A 20140-nucleotide genomic window follows, 5' to 3' on the forward strand; every position below is an offset into this window, starting at 1 on the left:
TACAAGGGAGCTTGGACACTTTAAAATTGCTAAATTGCTCTCGTGTGAAAGGGGCTTAAGTTAGACAACTACTTGAGCGGAAAGTTTTTAACAAAAAAGCTAATTTTATTTGTTCGTAATGCGTTTGTTCACCATTTAAATGTTATTTCGATGTGTACACTTCGTAATTATCGATTAAAAAATCAGGCCCCAGCCATCAAGGTTTTAAAAAGACTAAAAACACCTCTGTCGTTAACAGCGCACATCAAGATGACAACGCTTTGACGTAATGTCTGGGAGTTTGCTTTTTTATACCTGCACGCTGCAACAAAGTGGCTATACAAATTGGAGCTCCCAACTATGACGTAACATCAGTGACTACGTAACAGAGCTTTTTCGCAAATCTTTCAGAAAAGCGATGGATTAGGATATTATAAATTATTGGTTTTTTACACAATTAAAATATATTTATAGTCATAGGCCTATGACTTGAATTTCTTAATGATTGAACAAATTTTAAATGAAATTCAGCAAAGCTCACGACTTGACATTTTTGTTCGAGCAGGTCTTTAAGAATTTATGAGATCCTGGGTGGTAAAATGTTCTTTGGCAGTGGTGTAGCCAAGACCAGGCAGTCCTAGACAAAGACCGACAGTCCAAGACCAAAACCATACAGTCCAAGGCCAAGACCAATTGACTGTCCGAGACCAAGACCGGACTTGCAAATAAGGCCCATACAAATCATCTTGAAATGGTCATCCATATCTTGCATTCTATTTCACTCACTTACCCGTAGAGCCACTATATCCCATTTTTCCAAACCGACAGGTTTGATTTGCTAAGAGTTTTACATACACACATAATATCGCCCTCTCTCGTCCACTACTGCCCCGCGGTCTGGCCGCCATGTTATCTTCCTCTTTTCTCTTAGCACCGACGTGAATGGACGTTTTACGTATTTATTCCTGATAAGATAAGGATAAGAAGTAGAGTGGTTTTTTTTAACCGGAGATTATTTCCTTTTTCTGGAGTTCACTAGAGTTCGTTTTTTGTTTTTTGGAAGTGTTTTGATTGAGATTATGGAGAAACGTGTTGCCCTCTCTAGCGGGGGCCGAGTTGGTGGTACTGACAACACTGACTCGGACCCACGGGACATGTCGGGGGGCACGGTAGTGTCCTCTCCACGGCATGTTGCCCGCTCGGCACTGGGTAGTGTCGGAAACCCCACTGGCCAAGCGGGGGGGTCAAGCGAGTCCTCTGTTCCGGCGTCGACCAGTGGGACGAGAGGGGGTCCTCGGATGACTCTCTTGGGTCTGAGGATACTGTTGACATGAACAGGCTTTCCAATTTTGAGACTCAACTGAGGCTGGTCTTGCGGGATATGATAAGAGTGCTGAACCTTCCCACTGAGGCTGACACTGACACAGCCCCTGCCCGCCAGTCTGTCAAAAGACGCACAGCTCCAGTCGAGCCGAAGCCAGTAACCTTCCCAGCCATGCCCCTCGACTCAGTTTGCGCCGATGACATGATGGCTATTGCCAAGGCCACCAAGTGGAAGCCAGTAAAATCACACGAGACGGCTTACTTTTGTAACCATTTCCCACAGGCAGACTTCGATCTCTGATTCCGTCAAGGACAAGCTGGTGGCCGATGGGGCAGCCTCGGCCCCCAAGGGAGTCTTCACAGACAATGGAAGACTCTATGCGCAAGATTGACGGACCCACGGGGGGCCGCCTCCAACTCTTCCAAGGGTCCTGGGCGGATTGTATCCCCGACAAGTGAGCGCTTACCTCCATGTACTGGTCCTCCCAGACCAGTACAAGTTCCTGCGCTTCCATTACAAGGACATCACTTACGAGTTAACTGTCCTCCCCTTTAGTCTTTCAACGGCCCACGAGAATTGTGAAAGCACTCGGGGCACATCTTCACAAGCAAGAGATTACCACATTCATGTATCTAGACGACTGGCTCGTTGTGGGCCAGTCCGAGGCGGTGGCTCGATGAGCCATGTCCATGACGCTAGATCTAACGACCTCCCTCGGGTTTATCGTCAATGAGGAAAATCTTGTCCGACACCAACTCTGCTTCCAATTTTTCTTGGGGCGGAAATCGACCTCCAGAAGGGGATCGCCGGACCATCTCACAAGCGAGTGGCGAACTTGCGCCAATGTGTTCAACTTTTTCTACAGAGAACATCGGCCTCAGCCCTTGCTTGGCTTCGCCTCCTGGGGCTCATGGCCAGCATGGTAGACCTGGTAGGGTTTTGCAGGCTCCGCATGCGGCCCCTGCAACTACACTTGTTAGCTTTCTACCGACTGAAGCGGGACAAGTTGGGTCACATGATCCCGATACCTTGCCATATTCATCCCCATCTCCGATGGTGGCTCCAGGAGGCAAATGCAGCGACGGGTTTGTCCTTGGTGTGTGGGAAAGAAATTTCCAATCCCTTCACATCAACTTACTGGAGATGTGGGCAGTGGTGAATGCCCTCGAGGGGTTCAAACCCTAAAAATCGGGGCACCACATGCAGATCAGGTGCGACAACACAACTGAAGGAAGACTGCGATCCCTCCAGTGCTCCTGTAGGGGTGATTGGCGATTTCTTCGTCCACCTCTTCCAAGAAAATCTTGTTGTCTCCACGATTCGTAACTACCGGTCAGCCATTGCGGCAATACACAACGGGTTTGCTGATGGGTCATCGGTATCGGACAATAAAGCCCTTTCCCAACTTATCAAAGGCATGTTTGTGGAACGCCCCCCAGGTCGGAAGCTAGTTCCCTCCTGGGACCTAACTCAGGTTCTGGAGTCCCTAACGAGAGGACCCCCTACGAACTCCTTGGCCAGGTATCCCTGACGAAAGCGTCCATCAAGGTGGCCTTTCTCCTAGCAGCAGCAACTACGAGACGGAGGAGCGAACTTTATGCATTGACGATTGACCCAGGCCACATACGCTGGGACCAAAGTGGAGTTCGCCTCGTCCCGAGGCTGGGGTTTTTTACCCCAAAAAAATCCCTGTCCTTTCAACCACCTGATATCTTTGTGCCTGAACTGAAATCTCTGTCCTCGGTTCCGAAAGACAGACTATGGTGCCCTGTATCTCAGTCGCACCAAGGACCTCAGAGGGGAGTGCAAACAGCTGTTCATCAAATCTGGCTCAGCAGCAGACTGGCCTATGCCTACGGTGACCCGGCCAATGCTCATGAGGTCTGGGCAATGGTTTCATCATGGGCTTTCTTCAAGGGAGCTCCCATTGAGGATATCATCAAAGCAGCATGCTGGAAGTCCCCAAGTACTTTCACTTCTTGCTACCTGAAGGATGTTTTACAACAGGAGGGGCGAGCAGGCCATGCAGCTCTAATGGCAGTGAAGCCCCCCTCCAGCCGAGGTGACGTCTCATCTCTAGAGGTAGCGGTACCGGACACCCTCCTTTTGGTGAGTGCACCCTCTGTTTTTCCAATAATTCATTTTGTTAAATTTTAATCAGTTGTAATTATTTGTTGTTGGCCACGCGCCTCTCTACATGTAGCTTGTCCTGGGCTCCAATCCTACTCAATGCGGACTCACTTAAAAGTGAGTCGGCATGGTTCTGGACTGAGAGGGGCATCTGGGTGGCTCGCACATGATAGCTCTTGCACCCACCGCCTGTAGCGGTGCCAATCGATGCGACATAGTGGCTCTACGGTAAGTGAGTGAAATAGACTTCCCCCCCCCAACAATAGTGTGGTTGGAGTCTATGAAGGAATACTTACCCGTAGAGCATCCCACCCTCCTCTCCCCAGTGCTCGAGCCTCTGGAGTGACTTAGTTGCGAGAAAAGAGGAAGATAACATGGCGGCCAGACTGCGGGGCAGTATGGGACGAGAGAGGGCGCTGATATGTGTGTAAAACTCTTAGCAAATCAAACCGGTCGGTTAGGGAAAATGCAATAAAGTGGCTCTACGGGTAAGTATTCGTTGATAGACTCCAACCACACTATTGTGGGGGGGGGGGGGGAAGTTTGGCCTATATTGATACATGTACATGTAGCTTGTGGGCCCTTTTCTCCTCGTTCTTCATCAACGTGGCTTTAAGTATAGCACTTGACAAACATTGATGTCTTGGGCATATACACATGTAGAGGAGGTAAAATTCCTCAACGATGCATTTTATTATCTGAAAAGTCTGAGGCAGAGGTCAAGATCTTGCTCTAATGGCCCTCCAAGCAATGGATCAGAGATATTAAGCAGAGTGTTTGGAAACAGTAAGAACCTAGCCTACTTATTTTTTTTGAGAAAAATCCATGATGTACAACAGCACTTGGAAAGCATAATGCGTTTTGAGAAAATTTTTTACTTCTAAGTTCTGCGATTATGGACAAATATATGTTTATTTTTTCCCACTTTATTTGCATGGATTGATGTTTGAACCGAACCAGATTTTCACCAATGTCTCAAAAGCGCTCCCACCTGTTGGGTTGAATTTTTGGCGAACTGCAGAGCAGTGCGAGCCTATGTAATACCAATACCGTCCTTCTGTCCGTCCGGCCGTCTGCGTTAAAATTTTGGAAGTTTTTGGTTTAAGTTTAAGTCTTTGAGTTGAGTTATTTTGGTATGAACAAGCCCAAGTTATATATACATGTACATGTAATTGCCAGTCTTTTTTTGGTAATTTTCAGCTATGCTTTCAAATAATGTTACAAAAATTACAAAGTTTTTTTCAGGTGAAACATTGACATCTGGATTTAAAAAATAAACCTCAAATTAAAATCTTAAAATTATAGTTGAATAAGCTGAAACAATGAAAAACATAAACGGTCTTCACTCCTGATTGCAACGACTGATTGTAATAACTCCTGATTATACTGACTTGAAACTTAAGTCAAATATTGCTTCTTCCGTGTAGATTTATATGAATAGATAAAACTCAAAGAATTAGTCAATGGTTTCAATTGAGTGAGCTAAAACAATGAAAAACTTGAATAGGCAAAACTCCTTATTTCCATAATGTACTGACTTCCAACTGAAATCAAATATTGCTTCTTACATAAAGATGCATATGAAAAGATAAAACTCAAAGAGTACATCACTGGTTCCAGTTGAATGAGCTGAAATAATGCAAATCTTAAATGGTCATAACTCCTTTTTGCAGTGACGTACTGACTTGAAACATAAATCAAATATTGCTTTGAACATGTAAGTTCACATGAAAAGATATCACTTGTTCCAGTTGAATGAGCTAAAACAATGATAACCTTTTATAGCCACATGTCCTTATTGCATGGATGTACCGATTTAAAACTTAAACCTGATATTGCTTCTTAAATGAAGATAATATGAAAAATATATAAATATGCAACGATGTTCTGACTTGAAACTTAAATCAAATATTCCTGCTTACATGTACATGTGGATAATATGAAAAGATAAAACTAAACGAGTTTATAACTGGTTCCAGTTGAATTCACTAAAACAATGATAACCTTAAACGTGGTCATACATGTACATGTACCTTCTTATTGTAACGATTTACCAATTTAAAACTTAAATATCAAATTTGCTGCTACCGTGTAGATAATATGAAAAGATAAACATCAAAGAGTTTATCACTGGTTCCAGTTAAATGAGCTAAAACAATGAAACCCTTAAATGGTCATAAATCGTTATTGCAATGATGTATCAATTACAAATTTTGATCAAATATTGCTGCTTACATGTATGTTATATGAAAAGATAAAACTCAAAGATCACTGGTTCCAGTTGAATGAGCTAAATCAATGAAAACCTTAAAAGGTCATTACTCCATATTTATTTTGTCAATGATCCACCCCTTCGACCATCAGTTGATCAAATGATTTGTTTTTCTGTCAGTCATTGGTTCTATCTAGGCCTAATTTCATAGAGCTGCTTAGCGGTCGATTTTGTGCTTAACGGGCGCACGTAGCAAATTTTTCATTGGTTAAGCAATGTTACATGTATTTGCTTATAGCGGCAAGCAAGCAAGAAAGCAAAAAGGGTCCTTAAAGCCCCATTTCTGCTTAAGCACTCTGTTAAAGCATAGGACCCAATTTCATAGAGCTGCCGTAACGGTCGATTTTGTGCTTATTGGGCGCACCTAGCACATTTTTTATTTCATTTCAAGGTTGTTTGCTTAAAGCAGTAATCAAACACAAAGGGTGCTTTTAAAAAGCCTCTATTTTGCTTAAGCACCCTGTTCACACAGCGCATAGTGCAACATCATTGCATACGTTGTTGGTTTGCCGGTGCAGCGATGTACGTGTGTATTGTTTGTGTGTTTGTATGGTAGGTGTAGCGAAGCAAACGAGTGTCTAAAATGCTTCAGAAATGTTCATACAATGTATTATCTTCTTGTTTACTTTCAAGTTACATGTAGTGTGTAAACCTTTCAAGGGCGCTTTGAACCATTACACATAATACATATTAGACACAGAAGGTGATGTTTTATTTTTATCGCCACTCCGCATTTATTTCGCCCGCCATTTTGTCATCCCCTTCTTCCTTTTTGCTTTAGCAAACGATCTAAAATGTTGCACGCTTAAGCTAGCAACCTCTCGTGAAATAGGATTACGCTTAAGTAGTTTTTGTTGCTTAAGCAGTTTTTGTTGCTACGTTAAGCAAACAAATTTGCTTACCGTAGGGGACCTACCTTCTTCTTTTTTGCTTAAGCAAACGATCTAAAATCTTGTGCGCACAGTTTGTTTATGTGCTTAAGCTCGTGAAATAGGTGTACATTCCTCCATGGTTTAAGCAATTATGTAAGCAATTATTTTTGCTACGTTAAGCAAACATTTGCTTACCGTTAAGCAGCTCTATGAAAATGGGCCCTGGGGATCGGCAGCTCGCCATGGCAGCTTCGCTGTTCTAGTTTATACATGTAGGTTAGTTTAATTCTTATAACAGGTGCAGTACCTAAGGCGAGAGGAAGGGCCTATGAATCCCCAAGATAAATAATAATACTAAACTATACTATTAAAAGCGTAACCCGCGCCATCTTGAATTGAAATTAGAAGGTCCAGTGGCATGGCATCCTTGTGGAAATCAACACGGTTGTGTGTGTGGAATGCAACACGTTTGTGTCTTTTCAGACGTCGGGTTGCAAGTCTACAAAACCCTGACCCAAACTCCCACATACGAGTCATCTGATTGGAGGAAGTTTGGGCGGCGACCGTGTTTCAACCACTGGTCGATGTTGTTACCAGACTTCCTAGAAATCTTTCTGACAGGTGACTCATTGGACAGTGTTTCGCAGATTGTTCTCCGGATTGGTTCACTCATTGCCCCTTGCCCGCCCACCTGCCATTCGATCCGCCCTTTTTGGTTGGGTTACTTTCGTGTTATACTAAGCATGGTTCTCCTGGATTGGTTCATTCATTGCCGCGCAGGGTCGAAGAGGCTGGGTGCCAGGACATAGATTAGATTTGTGGCACACAGCATGTTCCTAAAACTCGCTTTATTTAGTGCTGTAACAACGCTATGTAACGTGGGACGTGACGCTCCATAAATTGCGATGAATAAGTAAAGGGCCCAAGATTCTAAAATCGCGTAGCGTTATTGGACCCAAGGTAACAAATAATTCAAAAAAGCAACCAATCATTCAAGGTGTTTATTTTCAATAAAGTTTTGCAGATACATTATTGTGGAACTTTTTTGATACCATCTGTTCAACACGATTGAACCTGCGGACCGCCAACCGGTGCGTTTCTTTTAAGCTGTTAACTCACTTCTCTTTTCAGTCGGATAAACTCTGCGGACATTAGCTGTTTCTTTTCTGAAAAGTCTTCTCAAGCCTTTTTAGTCGGATCTCCTCTGCTATTTAGTACCAATGATTATTGTTCAGGAGGATATTATACTGGCCAGTCTCTTACGAGCCATTGGTCGAGTAACTTGGCCCGGCTATTGACGGTGACTATGGATTTGTTCATGGAGGTACCTATGATTTGTTGAGATGGGAACCAAAATACCACTGATGCTAAATTTATCAGGTTAGAAAAATGTTTTTGTCTTATTGGTTGGATCTTCCAGAAAGACCTCCCGATTGGTCGCCAATGTGACGACACTTGACTATTATCCGCGTGCACGTGAATTATACCCAATGCGCTCAGTACAAGAAAATAAGTGTGTAATTATAATAGCAATGTGTTATATTTTTTAGTCAACTAGGTAGTTACCCTTACATTCGGCTTAGCAGGGAAACACTCCGTGCAGTTGAGATAATAAAATTAGTACAATGACATAGCCCATTGAATTAAAACTACATGTATGCTCAAAAGTCGCGGACAATTTACGCGGATAATGCGTTTACTTTGTCTTCATCCATGTATACATTGACATGACCTCATATTTTTATGTCCTCTTTATATTTATATCCTTTGTTATAATGTACTTCATATTTCAATTCTCAATCTTCAATCTTGAGCATTATATAAGACCAAAAAGGTCATACACATTTCAACAACTATCTTGGGACACTCACACCCTTGTAACACTACCATTTTTGTTACACTAATCAACAATTTACAAATCTAAAGAACGAAATGAAGATATAAACACACCAAAAAAGAAAAAGAAAAAAAAAAACTAAAACAATATGGGCCTACAACATTACATCCACAACTAAACTTTAACATCGATATCAAGAAACATACATTACATCAATAAGTCGCTCCCTTATGGGGAATTACCAAAACTATACACCAAAACATCAACAAACAAACAAGCCGAAACATATAAGTATACATAAAATTAGTTTAAAGGGCATGGATACAGAGAAACAAATGGCAAAACACTGATAATTTTTTGTTTTGAGACACAAAGAAAAGGAGAAAAACCCAAATAAAGAATCAAAGACAAACAAACCCAAATAATAAAAGTATAGAGCTTAAAATCCTCAATCATTTTAAATACAATTCCCAATACAATTATAAAGGATTTTCATCCCGCTAGTATAATATCAAAGTCTTATATAGCACACATATCTACCATACAAGGTACTCAAGGCGCTGAGCATAAACAAACTTTCAGAAAGATAGGTTATTGAAGTGACGAATTCTGAGACCCAATTATGTAGCACCTTATAAGGGTTTACAAGGTGCTACAGCACATACAGCAGCCATAAATAAATAAATATGTATGTAAATTAATAACAAAATAACAATAAGTAAATAAATAATGAAATAAAGTAAATAAATAAATAAAAAGGCAAACAAATAAAATACATGCTGGAAAATACTTGATCTACATTAAAGTTAAAATTAATAGATTTGCATGGTCTTGTCATATAAATTTTTGGCCGAAATCAGCATGTATAGGTTAATGATTTGTGGTTTGACCCATTTAATATTTCACAAGATGGACGGGCGCGGTGGTTACAGCCAGCGGGTGCTTCCGCCTCGTCTTGTTTCAAATTAAATTAAAACAAATTTCAGTTTGCAAGTTAAGGCGAGAGGGAACTGGTTGGATTGCTTGAAGCTGTTTATCGCTGCGATACTTACTGAGTTTAAATTAAAATGTCCTTACATCTGATACCAAAACACAACATACATGTACATTTGGGTCATTAACCCCCTGGTTTCAATGTAGTTCTATTAGACCACCGGTTTTCCTAATCTCATCGTTGAATAATTGAATGGATGAATTACATTATGTGATGGTCAGTGGACTGATCATAAGTGTTCTAGAAAGTTCATCAAGTCATGCATTCATCGTGCCTGGGTGCAGCTTACATTGAGAGTCTGCCTAAACTTAGGAGACTGGAATTTGTTTTAAAGGCAGTGGACACTATTGGTAATTACTCAAAATAATTATTACCATAAAACCTTTATTGGTAACGAGTAATAGGGAGAGGTTAAGAGTATAAAGCATTGTGAGAAACGGCTCCCTCTGAAGTGACGTAGTTTTCGAGAAAGAAGTAATTTTCCACGAATTTGATTTCGAGACCTCAAGTTTAGAATTTGAGGTCTCAAAATCAAACATCTGAAAGCACACAACTTCGTGTGACCATGGTGCGACAAGGGTATTTTTTTCTTTCATTAATATCTCACAACTTCGATGAACAATTGAACTCAAATTTTCACAAGTTTGTTATTTTATGCATATGTTGAAATACACCATGTTAGAAGACTAGTCTTTGACAATTACCAATAGTGTCCACTGTCTTTAAGTAAAGTAATTGTCACGGTTTGCAAACAAAACGATGACAAAATGCAGTGTGTAAAACACAGGGTCTCTATAGGTAATGCTTGTCGGGAAAAACACTCATGATGAATACAAGCGTACTCAAGTGACTTATACCTTTATCTTGCGAAACAAAATCCATATCATATCTGTATCTGTATCTCCACGCTTGCATAACTTCCCTTTTATTTCTAAATCATCACTTACATATGTGTTGCAAAAAAAATTTAAAAACCGAGATCAGTTTGTGGTAAGGCAATTGTAGAATTATTCATAACTGAGCTGCACTATGTCAATTTTGCAAAGTGAAAATAAGCGCATTTAAATAAACCAAACCTTAAGGTATATTTTGCATTTTTTTTTATAGATATGTGTCCAAGGGCTTCGATGGGTTGGGGGGGGGGGGGGAGAGAGAGACATGTCCCCCCACTTTTCGGAATGGGGGGGGGGGGACAGCATATCAGACGTCCCCCCCACTTTTTGATTGACTGTCATTAGAAAATATGCAACAAAGTATAAAATATACATAATTTTCTTGATATTATTACAATGTTTGTTCAAATAAAAGAATTGTGGACAAACAGTGAAATGTCTTCTTCAATTTCATCTTTATTCTGATCATGGTTCTGATAGACGATAAGTTTCGGTACACGATGCATCCGGAAGTTTGTGTGTGCACGCGCATGCAGAATGTTTTACCTTTATTTTACAATCACACAAGGCACAAAATTCAGTAAAATCCATAGGAGCAACTCCAAGCAGTTTGGGCTCAGTTGTCAAAGAAGCAAAATGGATATTAACCAACCGCTAGTGCTACTCCGCAAAGTCTTACTCGGCTTGCCCACTGTTAAGATGAGGCTTTTGTGTCAAAGGGATTTCGCAAGAAGAAGAGCACAGATAAATTTAGACAACATGAGTGTCCATCACAACCTTGCTTCTGAAAATCTTAAATTGAAGAATCCAACCTGATATCAATGTGCAAAACTCGACTCCAAACTTCGAGAAGAACAACATACTACACGGTCAGCTATTCTAAAGAGCATTATTATTATTATAAATACTATTTATTCGGCCAAGATTCAAAGACAATAATGTTCACAAAAACAGTATATACAAGTAAACATATTAAATAAAGACAGCTATAGCAAATACAAAGGCCCTATAAATCAAAATGTTTTAAAATGGTGTGAAAGAGAGGGGTTGCATTGAGCCATTGCGCCGGATGGGAATTTCGGCTCAGGTCAGCTGATACACGCGGTAAAAAAATGTAGTAAATTTGAAGGTAAAGTATCTTAAAATAAAAGAAAAAGAAAGGAAACAAAAACATAAAGAATTCTCGAAATTTTACCCAATAATTTTTTCGTGATGTTACAATTAAAAAAGACTGTGCATACGATATTTGAATTTGATAGAATCTCGGTTTTACATGAGGGAAACAAGTTCCCAAACTCCATTGGATGATGTTATTGTTAATTATCACCCCCTGTAACTCGCCTCCTTGTCAAACAAAAAATAGGGAAGACGTGTAACACAGAATCTAAACGTAAAGGTAAGGGTGAAAATAATGTAAGGTATTATTTCGCCCGTCCCCCCACTTTTCGGTAGCGATCGACGCCCTTGTATGTGTCTCGAATGTTGATGTTTTCGCAGGTAAGTTTTGTAAAAATTGTCTCAAAACTGAGCTGTATGTGAACACAAATTTTGATACTTTCGCAGGTCAGGTTTGTAATGAACGTGTTCTCTTTGTTTCACTGAAAAACAATATTATTGAATGCTTTCATGTACTTCTATGCTTGCTTTTTATTGGATTGTATACATTGAATTTTAGTAATGATGAATGTTTGGTTCTTTTGAAATTTGTGATTAGGCATTTGGAGTAAGTGACGAAAGTTTCAGTAATTATATCCTAAATGGTATCATCAACTTCGGTGAGCCAGTTCGCAGAGTGTTGGCAGATGGAGAACTTGTTGTGCAGCAGACAAAAGTCAGTGAACGAACGCCCCTTGTCAGTTTACTTCTTGAAGGTAATTTATTTACTGTTTTATTTTCAGGGATAAGTTTCCTAAATTGAAAACTGCTTTATTTTAGGACCCTGTATTCATTTACCAGTTGCAAGCCAGATATTAGTTGTAATGATGTAATTCTTGCATTAAGGAAATAGAAAATTATTCTGAGTCTACTTCACTTTACTTACCGGTAGAGTCGAATTACTAATTTGCATATTCCCTATGCCGCCAGGCAATATTGTTAAGACTTTACGCACAATAGCGCCCTCCACCGTCCTACCTACAGTGCCCCATGACATGTGGCCACGAAGTCATCCTCTTTTCTCTTAGCCACAGTTGGGTAAGGTTGTAATAAAACTTTCTCCAACAGTTTTCTGTTTTTAATAAAATAAAAACGGCTTACCTTGTGCTGAGATTTGGTAATAGAGACTAGAATTGAAGATAGAGTTGTTGTTTTGTTGAAGATTTTTGAGATAAAGATCGTGTTGTTTTACTTACTTGGACTTAGGGGTTCCTGCGTCGTCCGACGCATGAGGCAGTCAACGTCTCCAGGCAGATCGGTCAGCAGTCAGTGACCTGACATCACTCCAGCCTCTATTGACCATATGAAGGTCCCGCTGGATGGTCTGGTGCCAGTTCATTTTAGGTCAGCCTCTCCTCCTCCTTCCCAGCGGGTTCCACCACAGGACTTGAGGGGGAGCCGCGAACAATGGCCCAGCCAGTTCATGCGCCGCCCACAGATTGTACTGGACACTGGAGTTAGTTGTGATCGTTTTCTGACCTCCTCATTGCGGACGAAGTCATTCCACTTAATGCTCAAGATCTTCCTTAGGCATCTTGAGTCGAAGGCATCAAGTTTTTTCTCCTGACTTGATTTTAAGTGCCAAGTTTCGCAGCCATAGAGTAAAGTAGAAAGCACATTGGAATTGTAGAAACGAAGCTTGGTTTGAAGAGAGAACTTTTGCTTGTCCAGATCTTATTAAGCTGGTTGAAGGCTGCAGAGGCTTTACCTATTCTGCAGCTGATTTCATGGCCCATTGATCCCTGGCTGTTGATGTAACTTGGCAGATAGGTAAAATCATCCACTAGATCAACTTTATCTTGCCCAATGAGAATGTCAGGTGTTGTCTGGTGATCACCTGAAAGCATGATTTTTGTTTTCTTTCTGCTGATCATAAGACCCAGTCGAGCTGAGGCATCACTGATGGAGTCCATTACAGGCTGGAGACCCTGGGTACTGTCAGACAATGCTGCGATATAATCAGCAAAATCAAGGTGGAACAGTTGAACCAATAAGTTGAACCTGGTGTGGGCTCTGCCAGAGCATCAAAGCAATTCTGTATGTATATTTCGAAACCTCTCCTGGATTTGGTTTTTTTTAAGTTTGGTTATGTCAAACTTCTTTGGTGGAGTTGTTGTCCTTTTCTGATTCCTTTTCAGCTTGATCTTAAGTGTTCAATGGCCAGGTGGTGATCACTTCAGATGTCAGCTCCTCAAATGAGCTGTTCTGTAGCCGCCACTGTTTATTTTCTCTACCAGTGTTTGCTTATTTTTATCCGTTTAATATTTGCTGAGTTTTTGGCATCGTCTTTATATTTATTGTTGACGTGTTTGGTAAGCTTTCTGTGCTTTTGTGTGATATATTTTGGTGCTTTATCCGATTAGTATTGCTTGTTATTTTGATGTTTTTGATGTGGTTTTTATCTCCGGTCGAGTTCACTATTTAACGTGTGTTCATCATGGTTGTTGCCTTTAGTGCCCGTGCTCGTCTGTTGGTGTTTTTACATCTGATTTTTATCATACATAAATCACAACGGGTTCAAATCTTTCCTCATGCTGAAACTGTCAGAAATGAGTATTTTGTGTCTTCAGACCAGTACATGTGTCTGACTAATTTTGTTGTGCCATTTTCACCCTGTCATGGGTTAACATTACAGCTGTGCCGTACTGGATTTAATTTCTCCAAAGTTCAATTGGTCAAATGGTCCAAACATGGCCAAACTACTCTAGTTATTCCTGGTCATGACCCTCCACATGACATAACAATATTTATGGATATTTCTGTTAACCCAGGCCCTCGTATTGGGTCCCTTAGTAATGAGGAGTTGCATTTTATACATACAGATAGTTCGCATTCTATCATGTCTAGTAATTCAAGTATAATGTATTCCCGTGGTCAGCTTTTTAACATCCGTAAGACTTCTTGTCACTCTACTCAGTCTGGATTGCTTTCTATTTCAAAAGCGAATGAAATTCTTCGGTTCAGGGGTAATAGAGCGGGTCATTGTAACTTTTAAGTATAAAGTTCCTGTTCAAATTGGTCACCGGCTTGATTATGTTCATAATAGGGTAGCTTTGAAAGACCGACATGCCTGCCACGGAGTCGTCCTCTTTTCTCTTAGCCGCGAGTGGGTGAGGTTGTGTATAAATCTGTTCCCACAGTTCACCGTTTTCTACGTTAAAATAGAGACGCCTTATCCTCGCTAAGAGTGCTTATAAAGACTAGAAAGATTGTAGAGTTATAGTTGAAATAAACTATAGTTTGATTTCATTGATAAATAATGGGTAACGTAAAAAAACTGGGGAGGGCTTCGGCTGTCAGCACTGGGGTTACGTCCGTTTCCCCGGGACAGTGTTAGCTCTCGGGGGGCTGCGCCGGCGACACTCCTGCCCGGCTTGCAGTCCTCCAGCCGGCCTACGCAGCCTCTGTCGGCTGCGTCGGCCGGGGTACCCACCGATCAGAGAGGGGTTGCTTCCCGCTCCCCCTCCTCGGTCAGTGTGCGTGGGTCGACCCTGTCGAAGGTCAAACGCCCCGGCAAGGCCAAGAAAACCAGTGCCGGGGCAGCGACCAAGAGAGGCAGGGCAAAAGGTGGCTCCGTTCCGGAGCGCACCATCCCCCTCTCCCAGCACCGCCTCGGGGTCTCTGAAGCCGGAGGGCATCCCCCCTCCGCACGGCTCAGAATACCCGGCCCGCACCGACCCCGTGGATTCCCCCACGACGGTTGGTGACAGCCTTTTGCGAGGTTTTCCAACCAACAAGGCACCCGCCCACGCCATAGGCTGTGGGGCGCTGGCCATGGGAAGAAGGATTATGGGTGCTGAGTCGGGTACCTGGGACTCCCCCGGGATACCCCACTCACAGGGCCCGCCCTCGTCCTCGTGTTTCACCCTTTGTTCGGGCATCCCTGTCACTCATGTTTTCTCGGAGAGGGCCTCGGATTCGTCTTGGAGCGGGTACCGAAAAAGAGGCAGAAGACCAGAAAGGACCGTCATCTGCGGTCGTCTGACTACTCTTCGCCTGATGCCCATAGGAAACGGCATCAGGGTAGCGAACCGCTATCCCAAGACGAATTCCTGACGGCTTTCCAGACCTTAGCGGCCTCGATATCCGGTTGGCGCGAGGTCCAGGAATTTTCCCAGTTTTCAGGGCCGTACACCCATCCCCAACCAGTCCGGTCATAGCTGGGTGCGCCAGGATCGAGGTGGCCTGCCGTGCACCGGCCTCCCCTCCCAGCCACGGTCACCACACAGGGGAGGTTGCATGGGGTGTGGTGGAACAGGGTGGTGTGCGGTCACGCACGGGTGCACATTCACAATCCCAGACGGGGATCAGCATACACCCTTCGGGGTCCTTTGTATCCGATCGGGATGCAGAGCACCATTATTAGTTAGGCACAGCCCTACCTTTGGGTGAACAATCACTGAGTGTATCCGACCCCCCCCCCCCGTGTCCGGCGACTCGTCCCTGGAAGAGGATGAGTTGGCCACAGCGGTTCAACGGCTCTCAATTGCCGAAACTGAATTGCGCCTTGTCCAAAGCGACATGGCCCGGGTGTTGGATCTCCCCGCCGAGAAAGCGGAGGACGGCCCCGCTGAACGGCGGTCTTTTAAGAGGAGGACTGGCCCCGCTCCGAGGAGCGGGAATATTTTCCCGGCTATGCCACTTGACCGTGTATGCGCTGACCGCATCGAGGGCATTATGTTGGCATCCTCTTGGACGGCCTACCCCAAGCTGGCGGATTTATATTACCGATTTCCCCCGCGGGGATTTCGATAAATATAATTTGACCCCGGTCCTGCCGGACTCTGTGGCAGACAAGCTGACCGCAGACAGGGGATCAACCTCCTCCAAACTTCCCTTCGCCGACAAAGTGCGGGGGAAAATGGAGGAAGTAATCAGGAAGATGGACTCAGCGTCTCGCTTCGGCATGCGCACATCGTCCTTTTTGCTTCTCTTGTCCAAGTACCTCACGCTTGCCGGCAATGAGGACTCGGCGATCCCAGCGGACATGATGGTGGCGGCCCTCCATTGCCTGGATAATGGGCTGCGCACTGTCCTAGATCAATTTACGAGGGTCTCCACCCTAGCGACATCTGCCCGTAGAGCAAACGTCCTTGATGCATTGTTCCTCCCGTCCGTCGGGGCTTGCAAGCGACTTGATGCGCTCCCCCTAACGGGACAAGACCGGTTTGCAGGGCAATTCCAGGAGTCTATGGAGGTCGAGGCCAGGCGCCTCAAGGCCACAGATAAGATCAACTTAAAGAAGCCACAGACCTCCGTACCGGCGGCAAGAAAAGGCAAGCAAGCTTCCTTTGTGATTCCACGTCGGCGCCCACAGAGACCCGCCCGTGGTGGTTTTCGTGGGAACCAAGGACCAACGAACGCACGCACGCCGGCCCAAGGCCAGCAGCGGGCCCAGTCGTGCCGTGGTTTTCGTGCGTCCGCCCCCCAGTATCCCGGGGCGTGGCGGAAGTGACTTCCCTTTTCTCCAGGCGACCTCCCACCGACGGACCCGTGGGAGGCTGCGGTCAGGAATTGTTTGGGTCCTCAGCTCAGAGCACGTCCAACAGGTGGGTCCTCGAGACGATCGAGTGCGCCTACGCACTCGAGTTCAGGAGGACCCCCCCGTCGGACATGCTGATGCGGCCAACGCCCACCCCGTCCGACCCTCTCAAGCGCCATGCCCTCGAAGGGGAGATCAGTTCCCTTCTCCTCAAACGGGCGGTACGTGTTGTCCCCGACCAGGGGACACGGACGGGCTTCATGTCCACTTTCTTCTTAGATCCCAGGAAGGAGGCGGACACTTGGCGGCCGATCCTGAATTTAAAGCCCCTAAACCGATTTATCTGCCCAAAGCGCTTCCGTATGGAAACACTGCGGGCAATCCTCGAATCAATTCATACACGTGCGTGGGGGCGAGCTTGGACCTTCGGGACGCTTACCTACACGTTCCCATCAGGGCCGAACACCGCAAATTTCTGCGCTTCCTCTACAACGGAACGCTATACGAATTTGTGGTGCTCCCCTTTGGGCTGTCCACCTCCCTTCGGGTTTCGACCCGCGTGGTGCGGGCGATCGGGGCAGCACTTCGGAGGCGAGGACTGCTGATTTTCCAATACCTCGACGATTACTTGGCGCCTCACGTCCAGCCTGGGGTTCCTGGTTAACACCGAGAAATCGCATCCGATCCCCTCTCAGGTGCCCAGCTTTCTCGGTGCGGCTCTCGACCTTCAAAGGGGGCTGGCCCGCCCTTCGGCGGAATGGGTACAGAACCTACGTCAGTGCGTGGCCCTTTTCCTTCGGGCTACGGTGGCGCCGGCAGTAGCCTGGCTCAGATTACTAGGCCTTATGGCCAGCATGGTAGACCTGGTCGATTTTTGCAGGCTGAGGATGAGGCCTATCCAGCTCCATCTCCTCTCCTACTTCCGGCCCAGCCGTCATTCAGTCAACCTCCCGGTGCCTACCACGCCTTGGCTGACCCCCCACCTTCAATGGTGGGTGGAGGACGCCAACCTCACACGTAGTCGAGTGTTCCGCCCGCCCCGACCGTCAGCCACCGTCGTCACCGACGTGTCTCTGTACGGTTGGGGGGCGACCCTCGACCCCCGCCAGATAGCGGGGGTGTGGGGCCCGGAACACCACTCTACCCACATCAACGTCTTGGAAATGCTGGCGGTCCGAAATGCCCTCCATCACTTCCGGGCACAGTTAGTGGGGCAGGCCGTCCTGGTGCGCTCCGACAACGCTACAGTGGTAGCGTCTATCAATCACCAGGGGGGCACCCGGTCGGCCCAGCTGTGTGCACTAGCCTGGGACCTACTCCACTGGTGCATGCAGCAGGGGATCGCCCTGTCGGCGGTGTACATCCCAGGGAAAGAGAATATCATGGCCGACGCTCTTTCCCGGGGCTGGATCGTCCTGACAATTGGTCCCTCCGCCCCTGTGTGGCCCAGTCGCTCTTCCTGCTAATCGACCGGCCTCATGTGGATTTGTTCGCCTGTCGGACGGGCGCTGTCACGAGATCCCTCAGAGCAGCAGGCCTTTCGAGACGGGCTGCGGAAGTTGCCACCCAGTCCCGGAGGGCCTCAACTACGCCATTTCTTTAAATGGTGTAGGTGGCGAGCTATTCATCCCGCCGATACTTCTATAGAGGAAATCGGGATTTCCTCCTATATTTTTTCGATAGCGGGCTGGCGACGGCCACGGTAAAGAATTACCGATCGGCCATTGCAGCGGTCCACGGGGGATTTGCTGACGGTTCGATGGTTTTGGATAACCGGGCGATCGGGCAACTGACTAAGGGGATGTTTGTCACCCGTCCCCCTGTGCGTTCCACCATTCCGACCAGCATCCCGCGATACAATCGCCCGTTGGATAGTTACAGCCATTCGCTCGGTGCCGGGCGGATGGCCAGCGACCCATGGTCCGGTTCAGGCCCACGAGGTACGGGGAGTGTCGGCCTCATGGGCTTTCTTTAAAGGTGTCTCCATGAGTGACATAACAAGGGCGGCCTCCTGGAAGAGCCCGTCCATGTTCTCCGACTGCTACCTGAAGGACATTCTGCAGGTGGATGGGAGAGCGGGTAGAGCGGTGTTGCAGGCGGCCAGCCAAGCTGCGAAGCCAGAACAAGCTGCGAAGCCAGAACAAGCTCCACCTCGTCAGTCACGTGTTTAGGTGAGTTTGTCCACGGTATTACAGTGCTAACAATACTTATTAATGTTTTGTTCACCTGTGGGACGACACCCCCTGTTTTGGGCATGGACTATCGGGCCTAGCGGCCGCGAAGCGTTCTCTGAACTTTTTGAGCGCGCCGGGGTCCTACGCCCCCTTAAGACATGCAGTAGCACCGCGTATACCCACCGCCTTTCCTCGGTGCAAGTCTATGCAAATTAGTAATTCGACTCTACCGGTAAGTAGAGTGAAGTAGACTCGATCCCCCCCCCCCTCCCCCCCACAGAAGTGTGGATGGGGTCTACGAATGAATACATACCGGTAGAGTATCCCTCCCTCCTTTCCCACATACTCGGTCCTTGGGTGCTTACATTTAGTAGGGCTCATCGAAAAGAGGACGACTCCGTGGCAGGCATGTCGCGGGGCGTTGTGGGTAGGACGGTGGAGGGCGCTATTGTGTGTGAAAGTCTTAGCATTATTGCCTCGCGGCATAGGGAATATGCAAATTAGTAATTCGACTCTACCGATAAGTATTCGTTCGTAGACCCCATTCACACTTCTGTGGGGGGGGGGGGGGGGATTTTAACATCCATGTTGACATCTCTGATGATCCAAACACTGTACGTTTTTTGTCACTTCTTGAGTCCATGGGTCTCCAGCAACATGTTGACAAACCTACTCATGAGATGGGTCACACACTTGATCTTGTTATTACCAGGAAATCGGACATGGTTCTTAACAGCCCCCCGACACCCCACCGCCTTTTTTCTGATCATTTTTCTGTTATTTGCAACTTGCAACAAAACAAGTCTGCTTTTCCTGCTAAACAGATTACTCATAGGGATGTGGCCCACGGTATTTAATAGGCCAAATAAAGGATAGAGGACACGGCTGTGTTGTTGTTCTTATTATCACGATGTTTATTCTGTAAGTAGAAGACAAAGGAAAGGAAAGCTGTTTACGCGTCTTCTACAAGAATATGAATGACTTTTTAATTAATAAAGGCTAATGCATATTTAGGATATATTTAGATT

The 20140-nt window shown here is 45.2% G+C and overlaps 1 protein-coding gene across 1 annotated transcript in view; it reads left to right on the plus strand.

Annotated features, from left to right (window-relative positions):
- Positions 1-20140, plus strand: part of LOC117291391 (vesicle-fusing ATPase-like) — a 217455-nt gene that overhangs the window by 139505 nt on the left and 57810 nt on the right. Inside the window, exon 19 of the mRNA XM_033773044.1 lies at positions 12016-12172. Coding sequence (XP_033628935.1) covers positions 12016-12172 — 157 coding nt within the window. The remainder of the gene's footprint in view (positions 1-12015; positions 12173-20140) is intronic.

Source organism: Asterias rubens, chromosome 6, assembly GCF_902459465.1.
Source record: "Asterias rubens chromosome 6, eAstRub1.3, whole genome shotgun sequence".
In the NCBI taxonomy this organism is placed as follows: Eukaryota; Metazoa; Echinodermata; class Asteroidea; order Forcipulatida; family Asteriidae; genus Asterias; species Asterias rubens.